The 12,380-nt window shown below is 35.6% G+C and overlaps 1 protein-coding gene across 1 annotated transcript; it reads left to right on the top strand.

Moving 5' to 3' along the window:
• The first annotated feature begins 444 nt into the window (after nucleotides 1-444).
• On the top strand, nucleotides 445-11,576 carry LOC149171872 (3-hydroxyisobutyryl-CoA hydrolase-like protein 5). The gene is made up of 16 exons (XM_089424153.1): nucleotides 445-644; nucleotides 868-952; nucleotides 6,107-6,190; nucleotides 6,272-6,340; nucleotides 6,444-6,504; nucleotides 6,819-6,892; nucleotides 7,210-7,293; nucleotides 7,870-7,954; nucleotides 8,168-8,253; nucleotides 8,581-8,702; nucleotides 8,837-8,897; nucleotides 9,156-9,254; nucleotides 10,512-10,613; nucleotides 10,779-10,820; nucleotides 10,985-11,094; nucleotides 11,180-11,576. Exons 2-16 carry the CDS (start codon nucleotides 905-907, stop codon nucleotides 11,220-11,222), a joined length of 1,170 nt encoding a protein of 389 aa, XP_089280279.1. The 5' UTR covers nucleotides 445-644; nucleotides 868-904; the 3' UTR covers nucleotides 11,223-11,576.
• The last annotated feature ends 804 nt before the right edge of the window (nucleotides 11,577-12,380 follow it).

Consider the following 12,380-nt stretch of genomic DNA (forward strand, 5'->3'; position numbering starts at 1 on the left):
TGTGAGATCTACCCATATTAAACGCAAATCTTAATTTCAATAATCTGTTTTAAACTTTTAGATCCATATCATTAAAGTAATTTTTGGTTTTTTTAAACGACTTTCAGTAAAATATTTTTGGTTTTTTTAACGACTTTCTTTCCGAAAAAGGAAAACAAACAACTCCAATATATTTGATAACGACAATTCCAACATGTCTGGTAGGGAAAGACCACTATAAGTAAATCATGCAATCTTAATTTCAATCTATTCTCTTAAAATGTTAGACACGTATCATTAAAAATAATTTCTGTTTTTTCAAACACAAGAAATACGTTTTGGTAGGGAAAGAACACGTGAGAAAGTTTGGTAAGTAAAAACACTTCAATGTGTGTGGTGAGAAGTGACCACACAACAGAGGCTTCGGCTGGTAGATTGCGACCAGCGGGTCGCCCATTTGCCAGTCTTATTTGTCATTCTCGTCTTGACTTCTACCAACAACCCCCTGACTTCTACCAACAACCCCCTGGACTTTTTCATACAAAATTCATGAGAGTGCAACAATTTCACAGCCCTTCTTGCAAGTTCTAAGGAGACTCCTTCACGCCATTTTTAGGCCAATTCATTACATCTCTGGCTCTTCTTGCCGCAAGTAATTTTGAGTGGTACGTATCTGGCTATATTACAGTACCCACTATTACTCTTTGCGATTTGCATTTTTCAGCTCCTGCAATCTTGTACCACTAAATTCATTCATAAAATGTGCATCTGTGTCTACGTTTACATCATTGCCATTTTTCACCTACTGCAATAATGTATTCATAGGATGAGCATCTGTGTCTGCGTTTATATCATTGCCATTTTATCCAAATGATGGAAACAATGCAGGAGAACATTTGGAATTTGTGCTGGTTTAAAGGCTTATATGGCAGCTCCAATGGCAGAGAGCAAACCTGAATCTCAAGCTCCTCAGGTCTTATCCTTGTACCTATTATTATGTTAATACAATTCATTCAGGTCCTTTTCTTGTCCCTAATATTCTGTCAATACTATTCATTGCAGAGAGAGAGAGAGCTTGTGTAGTGTGTATTAAAATTCAGAGATGGTTTTGAATGATGCGCATGTGTGGATACTGTTTAAACCCAGAAATCTAATCAGATAAATAAAATTCAAACTCGTATTGATTCTTATAGACTTGTCTAATCGTGTTCCAAACTTCCCATGAGCTGCTGGAGTTCCACCATACAAGATGTCAGAGTTTCGATCGATTCAGAACTCTGATCATTTTTTTTGACTATCTGGGTTGATTTAGAATTGGGCAAAACACTGGGCATTATTTCAGGATACCCAGAACTTGAGTCATGGTGGAACTCTGATCATTCTTGAAATAGCTATCTAATTCATTTCAAATTTGTTTTCAGAAAAAGGGTCCCTTTTGTTACAAGATTAGCTTATTCCAATTCTTATTAGAGCAGATGTGTTTGGTGACTGGTCACATCGTCAGTAGGTGACTTACACAATATACTGGTTGAAGCTCTGGATGGTGGTGGATTTTGCCTAGTAGTCAGTAGATGCACTGGGGTTGACGGAATAGTTAGTGGGTATCTTAGCTCACTCATCATATATCATCTATGAGTTCTCTGTTATATTGGATACACGGACGAATGATTTATTTAGGATTCCCTTTGATGTTAAGCTGGCAAAGCCCAGTGGTCGAATGTAACTCCATTTTTATTACGCATCCACATTCTCACTATGGCTTGAGAGATCCATCCTGGTTGCTATTGATCTATTCAACTTGTCAAATACAGGTCCCACTTATGTTTTTAAGGTTTTTCTTTTCTATTGCTAGAGAGAATCTCTGTAAACAGACTTCTAAGAGATTGGTCTATTATGAAGTGACGAGGTTGTTATTCATCTGTAAGCATGCTTTTTAATCTTCAGTTCCCTGATTCCTAAAATTGACAATTTTGATATTTCCTTGGTATCATTGAACTGGTACATCATCAAGTTTTATTTCTTATGGCATGGTCGTTTTTAGGTTAACAGAAAAAATCAATTTTAATGGTTGCAAGCTCAGAAAAGAGGTAATGGATTGCACTTGTATTATCTGCCTGAATGCTAATGGTTGACTTTGCTGGACTATGACTAACAAGGGTAGTTGGGCTTAGTTGCTTGTAGTTATAAAATCAACTATGGACAGCCCCCTTAATCACCAAAGTAAACCTGATGATCTATGGTCTATCTGTTGAAGAGGTTAAGTCACCTAAGGTAGTCATGATACAAATCGCAAACGTTAACATTGGATCCTTAACCTATCCTGATCCCAACACAACGAGTTTGCTTGACATGTTTTTTTTTTCAATTTGTTTATTTTTCTTCTAAGGGAAAAATAGCCATTTCGAAAAGAATTCACACTCTTATTGTGCTAATATACTTATCAGTAAGATCCTCCTTCTTGTACCTCCTTTCATCTACAGATCCGTAAGGTCTTCTATTTTGCCGAAATCCAAGCCTAAACAAAGGCTCTTCATTAAATTTCCTTAAAGAGTCTTAGAAACAGCTCCTGTATCCTTCAGCTATGCGGCAAGAAAATCTATCATCTATTCGTGCAAATTTAAAAGTGAATAAAAATATGAAAAATCTTTTCTATATCCTTCAACTATACTGCAAGAAAATCTATCGTCACTTTTACATATTTAAAAGCAAACAAATTCTGATCTTTTTTCAAAATGCTGCAACTTTCAGAACTTCTTCAGGAACAATAGTCTTCAGAGATTGAAGAAGATCTTTCTCTTGAGTTCTTCTATTATCATCTTTCCCTCAGCAACCTGTTGACCTTATTTTGATAGCCTGTCTGCATCTTTATTTTGTTTTCTGTACACGAGTGAAAGTAATTGACTCAAAAGAATTTTCTATGGCCTTTAGTTGGTCACCTAAATTTTCAACATTGATGTTTAGGAGTTGACCAGATCCATACATCCATTTAATCACTAGGGTGGATTTTCCGAAAACCTGAAAAATTTCTTACTTGTTTCTCCATATCACTTTTTAAGAAAAGTCTGAAAGCCATTATTTCTGCGAAGTTATGTGAACCTTCTCCCAATCCTGCTTTCATCTTAATTTTATTGTCTTTGAAAGTACATCGAATACATCCTGAACTACTCCTGTTCTGTGTGCCTTGGCTTGACCCATGAAAATATCCCCAAGCCTGCTCTTAGTTTATAACCAGCTCTGCTAACTGTCTTCTTGTCTTTTGAATAATTGGCATTCTATAAACTGTGGCTAGAGCTCTAATTTGATGTGTAACTTGGAAGGAGGATATACCTTTTTCTTCAAAGAGCAATGGATTTCTTGCTTGCCACACTCTCCACACTCTCCATATTGTCAAAAAGGGCAAAGCACGTGATTCCTTTAATTCTCTCTTGCATCATCGATGTCTTAAACATTCTTCAACTATATCACCTATCCAACCATGTGTCACACCTGTTATCTGCTCAACCTCTATCCAAACTTGTTTAGTATATGAGCATTCAATGAGCAGATGAGATGTTGTTTCTTTATCTTCTCTGCAAAGGGTACATATTCCAGGCCCCTGTCTAGCTCTTTTTTGTATCATTTCCCAAGTTAGAACCTTATTCATTTTTGTTAACCACACATATATTTTTGGTTTTGTTCAGGGCTTTCACTTTCCAAAGTTTTTTCCACTACCAGGCTGTATTTTCTGGCTCTAAGAAGAAGTTGGCTTGGTATTTTACGTTCATTGAATAATATCTCAAGAGTTTGATTTATCATTTTTCTACCAAACAATTGTATCGTCCTCCTTTCTTTACATGGCTTTTGTGCAGCCTATCTACATAAGCATTCCACAATATTGCATCTTCCACTTCTAATCATACCCTGTCTACCTTCACTCACTCCTGAAAAATTTCTTACTTGTTTCTCCATATCACTTTTTAAGAAAAGTCTGAAAGCCATTATTTCTGTGAAGTTATGTGAACCTTTTCCCAATCCTGCTTTCATCTTAATTTTATTGTCTTTGAAAGTACATCGAATACATCCTGAACTACTCCTGTTCTGTGTGCCTTGGCTTGATCCATGAAAATATCCCCAAGCCTGCTCTTAGTTTATAACCAGCTCTGCTAACTGTCTTCTTGTCTTTTGAATAATTGGCATTCTATAAACTGTGGCTAGAGCTCTAATTTGATGTGTAACTTGGAAGGAGGATATACCTTTTTCTTCAAAGAGCAATGGATTTCTTGCTTGCCACACTCTCCACACTCTCCATATTGTCAAAAAGGGCAAAGCACGTGATTCCTTTAATTCTCTCTTGCATCATCGATGTCTTAAACATTCTTCAACTATATCACCTATCCAACCATGTGTCACACCTGTTATCTGCTCAACCTCTATCCAAACTTGTTTAGTATATGATGAGCAGATGAGATGTTGTTTCTTTATCTTCTCTGCAAAGGGTACATATTCCAGGCCCCTGTCTAGCTCTTTTTTGTATCATTTCCCAAGTTAGAACCTTATTCATTTTTGTTAACCACACATATATTTTTGGTTTTGTTCAGGGCTTTCACTTTCCAAAGTTTTTTCCACTACCAGGCTGTATTTTCTGGCTCTAAGAAGAAGTTGGCTTGGTATTTTACGTTCATTGAATAATATCTCAAGAGTTTGATTTATCATTTTTCTACCAAACAATTGTATCGTCCTCCTTTCTTTACATGGCTTTTGTGCAGCCTATCTACATAAGCATTCCACAATATTGCATCTTCCACTTCTAATCATACCCTGTCTACCTTCACTCACTCCTGCTGCCATATATCTGTATTCCCCTGATCTGCCATAGAGTGAAAGTACCCTTAACTTGTACAATCTCTCTCAGTCCTTCAGGTAGCCTTTGTTCATTCCTGTGGCATACTCAATGATCTATACTAACCCTCCCCTTCTCCCTAGACCTCACATCCATACCAACCAGTTTCCAATCAAAGGGAAAGACAGTACTTGTGCCTTCTAGTGCGTGGACACATTTTTATAGACTTCCTCTGATTCCCTTCATCCGCCATCTGACTTAGTGAAAAGACGCTGATCTTGTACGATCTCTCTTAGACATTAAACCTTCCGGTAACCTGCATTCATTCCTGCAGCTCACCCAAGGGTCTAGACTCTATACTAACCCTCACCTTTTCTCTAGACCCTACATCCATACCAATCAGTTTTCAATCAAAGGGAGAGACTGTACTCATGCCTTGTAGTGTGTGGACTTCTTACAAGCCATTAGTACAGATATCTCACTAAACTTGTCTACGACCACATATACGTAGTCATTCCATCTTGCTGTCCTCAAGAAACCCCCAACAAGTTCCATCAATATACTTTCCCATGGACTTGTAGGCACTGGAAGTGGAGTGTATAGTCCATGCTCTCTGTAATTGGGCTTGCTGGTACAGCATAACGTACAATCTCTGATAGAACTAGCTGTTTCTTGTATCTTGGGCCAATATACATACCTTCGCAATTTATCCAGCCTTACTGACACCAAAATCCCAACAATCTTGCAGATATGAGCCTCCATTATCAACTGTATGTTTTCTTCCTTTGGCACACAAAGCTTCCCCATCTTCTAGAGTAGTACATCTTGAAGATGGTAATCAATGTCTACTTGTTCCAGTTGACCTTGCAGCTGCTGATTTGCTTTGTGCAACTGTAAATGGTTTACAACATTCTCATAACTGTTAGCACCACTTTTATTTTTTGTGTTCTAGGATTTCTATGTTCTGGTTTTCTGTTTATCTCTATACAGCTTGTGCTTGTAACATGGGCATGAGTTGAATTGTGTGGTGTGCAGTTTTCTTGACATATACTTAGGTCTGCAGCCTGACTGGTACATGTTTAGGAGATTGTTGTTGCTGTATTTGACTGTTTTCTTAAACACACATAATCAAGCGCTGACAGGAAATGCTCCAGTGAGCTCTGGAATGCTGCATTGGTCTTTTTTGATCTGTCCACGAATTTCTTTAGAAAAATTAAAATTAAGATTCTTGTGAATTAACAATGGTACTGGTCTGGCTGATATTTTTGTTGATAAATTGTACTGAAAGAAGGTGTGCTATTCAAACAGGATGTCCTAGATGAAGAGAAAGGTCGTGTACGAGTTATCACTCTTAATAACCCACGTAAACTGAATATCATTAGCAGGGAAGTGGTAAGATAATCAAATTTTGTCTCATTACAACAAACATGTTTTCTTAAATTGCTTCAATAATTCCTCTAATATGATGTTCAGATAATCAGATTAGCTGAGATCTACGAGAAATGGGAGAAAGAAAATGACGCGGAGATGATAATCATGAAGGTAAAACTTTCCACTGTATTTGATTGCAACGTTTTATTGCCAAAATCTAAGTACTGTGAGTACCACTTCCAAACTTATCTCAACATTTGTGTATTTCTTTCAGGGAGCTGGGCGAGCATTTTCTGCTGGGGGAGACTTGAGGGTATTTTATTATGGCAAGGCAGGTTGGTATCCAACCTTTTGGAACATTGACATCTTTACTCAAGGGCATAGTTTCAGAAGATTCACTGTTATCTTGCATAATTAAGTGACAGGAGATGTTTATTGGTTTTCTGCTCACAGTAACTATGACTATTATTTTGGTATTAATTTTCTGACCTACGAAGTGTTTGATACATGTAAAAAATGTAGATATCGACACTATATTCTTAAAAAATATTCAAGATAACGCAGATTTGACTGTATCTTGATTCTTTGCGACTGTCTGTGAGAGAGAAAAGACCGAGTTTGGTTTAAGATTATTCAACTATTTTTGCAGACAAACTTGCTATCGAGGCTGTATACAAAATGTATTGGCTTCAGTATCATCTCCATACATACAAGAAAACTGTGGTAAGGATTTTGATTTTTTTTTTTAAATGCAATTTTTGATTCGAGACCCTTGATAATCTGTTGAGAAGAATAACTTGTCTCTTATTTTTAAATTTTTACAGGGAAGGATAATATTTAGATGGTTTTTATATCATGTAAAATTATTGATAAACAATGTACAGCTTCTACTGTGCTCATTTAGAACATTGTTAATGTGCCATTGCTGGCATATTATCCGCCTCCAGCATGTCTTACAAAAATAGATGGAAGCTTTCTTCTTCTAATTTTCGTGTTTCTTTTAAATTGATTTCATCCCTTTTTTTGTGTGTTTAACTCAGGTAGCAATTGTTAATGGACTTGCAATTGGAGGAGGTGCAAGTCTAACATTAGCATCCACTTTTAAAGTAGTCACAGAGAAAACTGTGAGTTCATTCAATCCTCAATGAAAAATTTCCTCTTCTTACAGACGCTTAGCAGATATCTTTTAATTTTTAAGCAAAGTAAACTGCCACCAAATGTAAGACTGAGATAAAGGTAAACATTGTGAGATAATGCATATACACAATAACAGAATATTGCAGAGAGAAATTATACTTGGATGATGTATTCTTGCAATGCATAAAGTCTTATAACATATTCTTTATGTGGAGGGGAACATACAGATAAGATAAGATAAATGTATTAATGGCAATGCCCAACAAATGACCACTGAAGTAGGTCAATGGGACTGTTTTAGGTAGTGTGATGTCAATCAGTACAGTGAGATATGTGACTCCCCAACCAGCTAATTAATAATTTTATTACTAATTAATAATATTGTCCTACATGATTTAGTTTCCGTTGCACTATAATATGCAATGAAAAGGAGAATTTCCAAAATTCTTTTAAAATGGTAAAAAAGGACTGCATATTTTGTGTGTATGAAAAAGAACAGAAATTTATCTTCCATGAAAAATTACTGAGACTAACAATCTATTGGTGGATACACATTGTAACAGGTCTTATCAGCGCCTGAGGCTGGCTTTGGATTTCACACCGATGCCAGTCTCTCATACGTTCTTTCACGTCTTCCAGGACATCTTGGTAACTATGCTTTGCTGTGGCTAGTCAATATGATGTAACATGGATATTAAGATGTAAAAGTTTAGGGATGCTACAAGCATCTTTCCTAGAAGTTACATACTTGTGATTAGAAAGTAACACGAGGGAAAGTGTGTGTTCGATATTTTGTTTGGTAGTATCCTTTTCTCTTGAGATAACCCGGCTTTTATTCTGTTTTGGTTGATAAAAATGTAGGGGAGTATCTGGCCTTAACAGGTGCACGACTTGATGGTGTGGAAATGATTTCAACTGGTCTCGGCACTCATTATATTCCATCAGAGGTACTTCTTATATTCCATCAGAGGTACTTCTTTTGTGTTAGTTCAGATTCCTTCAAAAGTAGAAAAGGATATATGCTGCTTGGAAATCATTTATGAAATGTGTGTTTTAAATATTAATGTCTTTAGTCCATGGGGCTTTGGATTGACAGTGAATGGGGTTACATAAATATTCTGGTCACATGTCATGAAGCAAGGTCCTGCTTTTACCGAATTTGTTGAAGTCCCTTTGCTTAGTGTATTATAGTACAAGTTCAATGTAAATCTTCTCCATTTGAAGCAGTGCTATTTTTATTTTGTAAGATGTTCACGGTATTATGTTTACATCAGAAATTGGAAGAATTGGAGAAACGCTTGGTTGATTTGAACTCTGGAGATAGGAACATTGTCAAAGCAGCCATTGAAGAATTTTCGCTTCAAGTCCATCCTGGGGAGAAAAGTATCTTGTATAAGTAAGAAAAAATCAATTTCTGGACGAGTAGTAGTACAAATGGAAGCATTTTGTGTTCTGTTTTGCGTTTTTTGTTTTGTTTTGTTATGGATTCCACACATAGCTGGAGTCTTACAGATATTTCTGTCTATGCAGACTTTCTTTGATTGACAAATGCTTCTCCAAGGATACCGTAGAGGAGATCATAGAAACTTTAGTGAGATTCTTATACTCACCCCCTCTCTGGTCTTTACCATAGACATGCAAAATTCAAATACGCTCATTAAACTTTCAAAGAATGCCTTTGACATTAGATTTTTTTTCCCCTGTACCATAGACATGCAAATATTTTCAGAGAATTCCTTTGAGATTAGTTTTCCTGTTAATGCAACTACGTATATAGCCAATTATCTTCCAATGCGGTTACTATTGTCATGTATGTGAAACTTATGTGCAACGCTACTTTATCATGCAGACAGCAGAGAGCAATATGGAGCGCAATGAATGGATTAAAGACACTATTCAGAAGCTAAAGAGATCTTCTCCGACCGGTTTGAAGATGACATTACGATCGGTAATCTCTTTCTTCCCCACGGTCTAGTGTATTTTCAATCAGATATCTAGTCTGACTTATTGTGTCCTTTTCCTTGGACAACTTTCAAAGGGAGAGACTGTTCAGTCTGCCCTAGTTGCATATCAGCTGATGCTTTCCCAAGCCTTTAGAAAAAACACTCCATTATTTTTGCAATCAGTGCAGGCCTCACTGCCGATTCTTGAGAAGAGGTTAAGCAGCCTGCTTTGCATGGTCATTTGATGTCATCCGGCTTTCCCAAGTTGTTGGAGAAAGCACCATCAGTCAGATCTGCATCCGCCTTATATTCAACATGCATCATATCTAAGCCATGTTTTTAGCTTTTCGCATAGTAGGACTAGGAACCTATATTATGCCTTGTTGCTCTTTACAGTTTTCACGCTCAGATATGTATTGACTATTGTTTGAAGTTGCATTTTAACCATACAAATCTAATGCAAAATTACAATCCAAAGGGAAATGTTCAACCAAAATCGATATTATGTTTCTCTTGGGCCCTTATCACCTGGCACCTACTTCATTGACAATAATTAGTAGAACTTATGGAGATGGGACATTATTCTCTGTAATGTGTACCTCTTGTTTCTCTTTAACATTGTTTCAGGCCACTTAGAAAGGAGACACTTTTCCCATCTCTTCTTGTACGAAATCATCTCAGTTGCGTCATTATAAAATTGCCTACTCCATTCATTTTCAAGGCCAATTGAAGCATGATTCATGGAACAAACAAATTTATCCTTTCCAGATATGGATTTCATTAATCTCATCCATTTGATGACACATGGTGTCTCGTAAGTGCACTTCACATTATCGGTAGGTTGTACATGCATGTGACAGAAAAATATCCTGGAGTCCCCTATGAAAACTTTTTCACCCTGAAGAAGTTTAATACAGGCTTAGCTTTTTGGCAATAATTGATTGTAAATGTCAAATACTGCTAAAGTGATTGGAATCTCTGTTTGAAAATTCTACCATGTTAAGGGTTGCTGTAGCCTAGGTTGAGTGTCGTCCCCAGTGATTTTGACTGATTAGATTCCTTTGGGTAATGGTTTCCTAAAGGACAGGCTAATCCCTCAAGTCAGGGATATGCTAGAAAACAAAAAAAAATGAATTGATTGTATATATTGTTCCAATGGTCATATTCTCAGAAGCATAATAATTATCAAAGCAATCACGTTTGACAATTTACAAAAGGTGATTGATAGTCAGAACACTCTTTTATAAAATTTTGCATTACAGGTTAGACAAGCACGCAAACAAACACTCGTTGAATGCCTTAAAAAGGAGTTCCGTCTCACCGTAAACACGTTGAGAGGAATAATATCCAAAGATATCTATGAGGTATGATTTAGAATGCTTTCTTTCACTGTTGGCATTAAAACAATATTTCAATTTTTTAGGATAATAACTCATCTTGCTTGGCTCTGTCTTGTTTGATTGCCTATTCTGAAGCAATATATATAGTCCAAAATGATAAAATATCTCGCCTGGCTGTGTCTTGTGAAGGGTATCCGAGCTCTGGTTATTGATAAAGATAATTCTCCCAAGGTTTGTGGTATTGTTGTTAGTTACTTTTGGTCACAAGATTTTTTTCATTGAAATATGACAAAATAATGTTATCATACAAGTACCTAATACACATTATCAGTTATGTTCTCATTTCACTTGGATATGTTTTAACATAATTTCTCACACTATTCTACTTGTTGCAGTGGAATCCTCCTTCTTTAAGTGAAGTCACTGAAGAAAAGCTAGACTTGGTCTTTAATCCACTTGAGGAGGAACTTGAAATACAGCTACCAAAAGAGGAGAGAATATCAAGGTTAAAGTTTACCCTTATTTGATTTGTTGTGTAGCATTTTAATGCCATTTTTAATCTTACAATTACCAATGAATTTCTCTTACAGGTGGGGAGGCAAATTTGAATGTTCAGGCTTCCATGTAGAGTAACTTCGCCACCTCTACCATGATAATTTGATTTGTTTTGACTAAGTAATGCCCAAGCTTGAGGCTCAATTATAACTTCCACTATTGTGAACCGCAGTCAGGCAAATATGCAAAGAATTTTATAAATATAGTAGAAAAGGATATCCCTTTTCCAAAATGGCAATATTTCATGAGATGGTACATCATATTTACAACAAAGTGCTTTACAATTAAGCCTGAGTTTTAGTAAGGGTTGTAATGCACTGTATGTCAACATTTTATTAAAAAATTCCTTTGTCAAGATTCAACGCATAAGCAAGAAAGATATGGAAAAAATCAGTAAGGATAAAAGCTTCGTTAAAGGATTAAATTTTTTCATTCAAGTTCATGAATAAAAGCTTCTTTAAAGTTTAAAGGGTTAAAATTTTTCATTAAGTTGATAAATACAATTTTGGTTAAGGATTTTTTTTTGGTTAATTATTTAAGTTGGTCTATTTTTTCTAGCCTTGTCTTCTCTATCTGATTCATTTCAGTTCATTGGATGATGGAACAACCATTGATGCGGCTGCTTTGCCCTTTTATTTAGGAAATCGATAAACAAAGATGAAAGAAAATAGAATTACGTTTTTTATTTAGTTTTATTTTTTAAATAAAAAATTAAAAAGTGGAATTATACATTATTACATTATTTTTTTATTAGAAGAGTTTAAAAGTTTTTTGGGAAATATTTTTAATAGAAATGTTTAGAAGTTTTTTAGAAAAATCTTTTTAAGATAGATTTAAAGATATTAAAAAATTGAATTTGTGAAATGAACACAAATGTATCTCACTTACTCTTTTTATTAGAAAAATTAGAAAATTTAACTTGTGAGATGGAAAAATATGTGTCTTACTTATCTATAGGTTTTTTTGAAAGTTTTAATATTAGGGCAATACCAATCTATATAGTTATTCATATAGTTTTCCTACAAGCATGGTGATCTATAGTTTTTCTTGAAAGTTCTAATAGTAGGATAACACCAATCCATATGGTTTTCCTACAAACATGGTTAATGCACACATATTAGTCAACTCAGGATTGAGATCCTCCTCACCTAGAAAATTTAACTTGTGAGATGGACAAAAATGTACCCCACTTTACATGATCTATAGTTTCTCTTGAAAGTTCCAATATTAGGACAA

This window comes from Pinus tabuliformis, chromosome 4_2, assembly GCF_031772625.1.
Source record: "Pinus tabuliformis cultivar Carrire ecotype Pingquan chromosome 4_2, CPIR1, whole genome shotgun sequence".
Classification (NCBI taxonomy): domain Eukaryota; kingdom Viridiplantae; phylum Streptophyta; class Pinopsida; order Pinales; family Pinaceae; genus Pinus; species Pinus tabuliformis.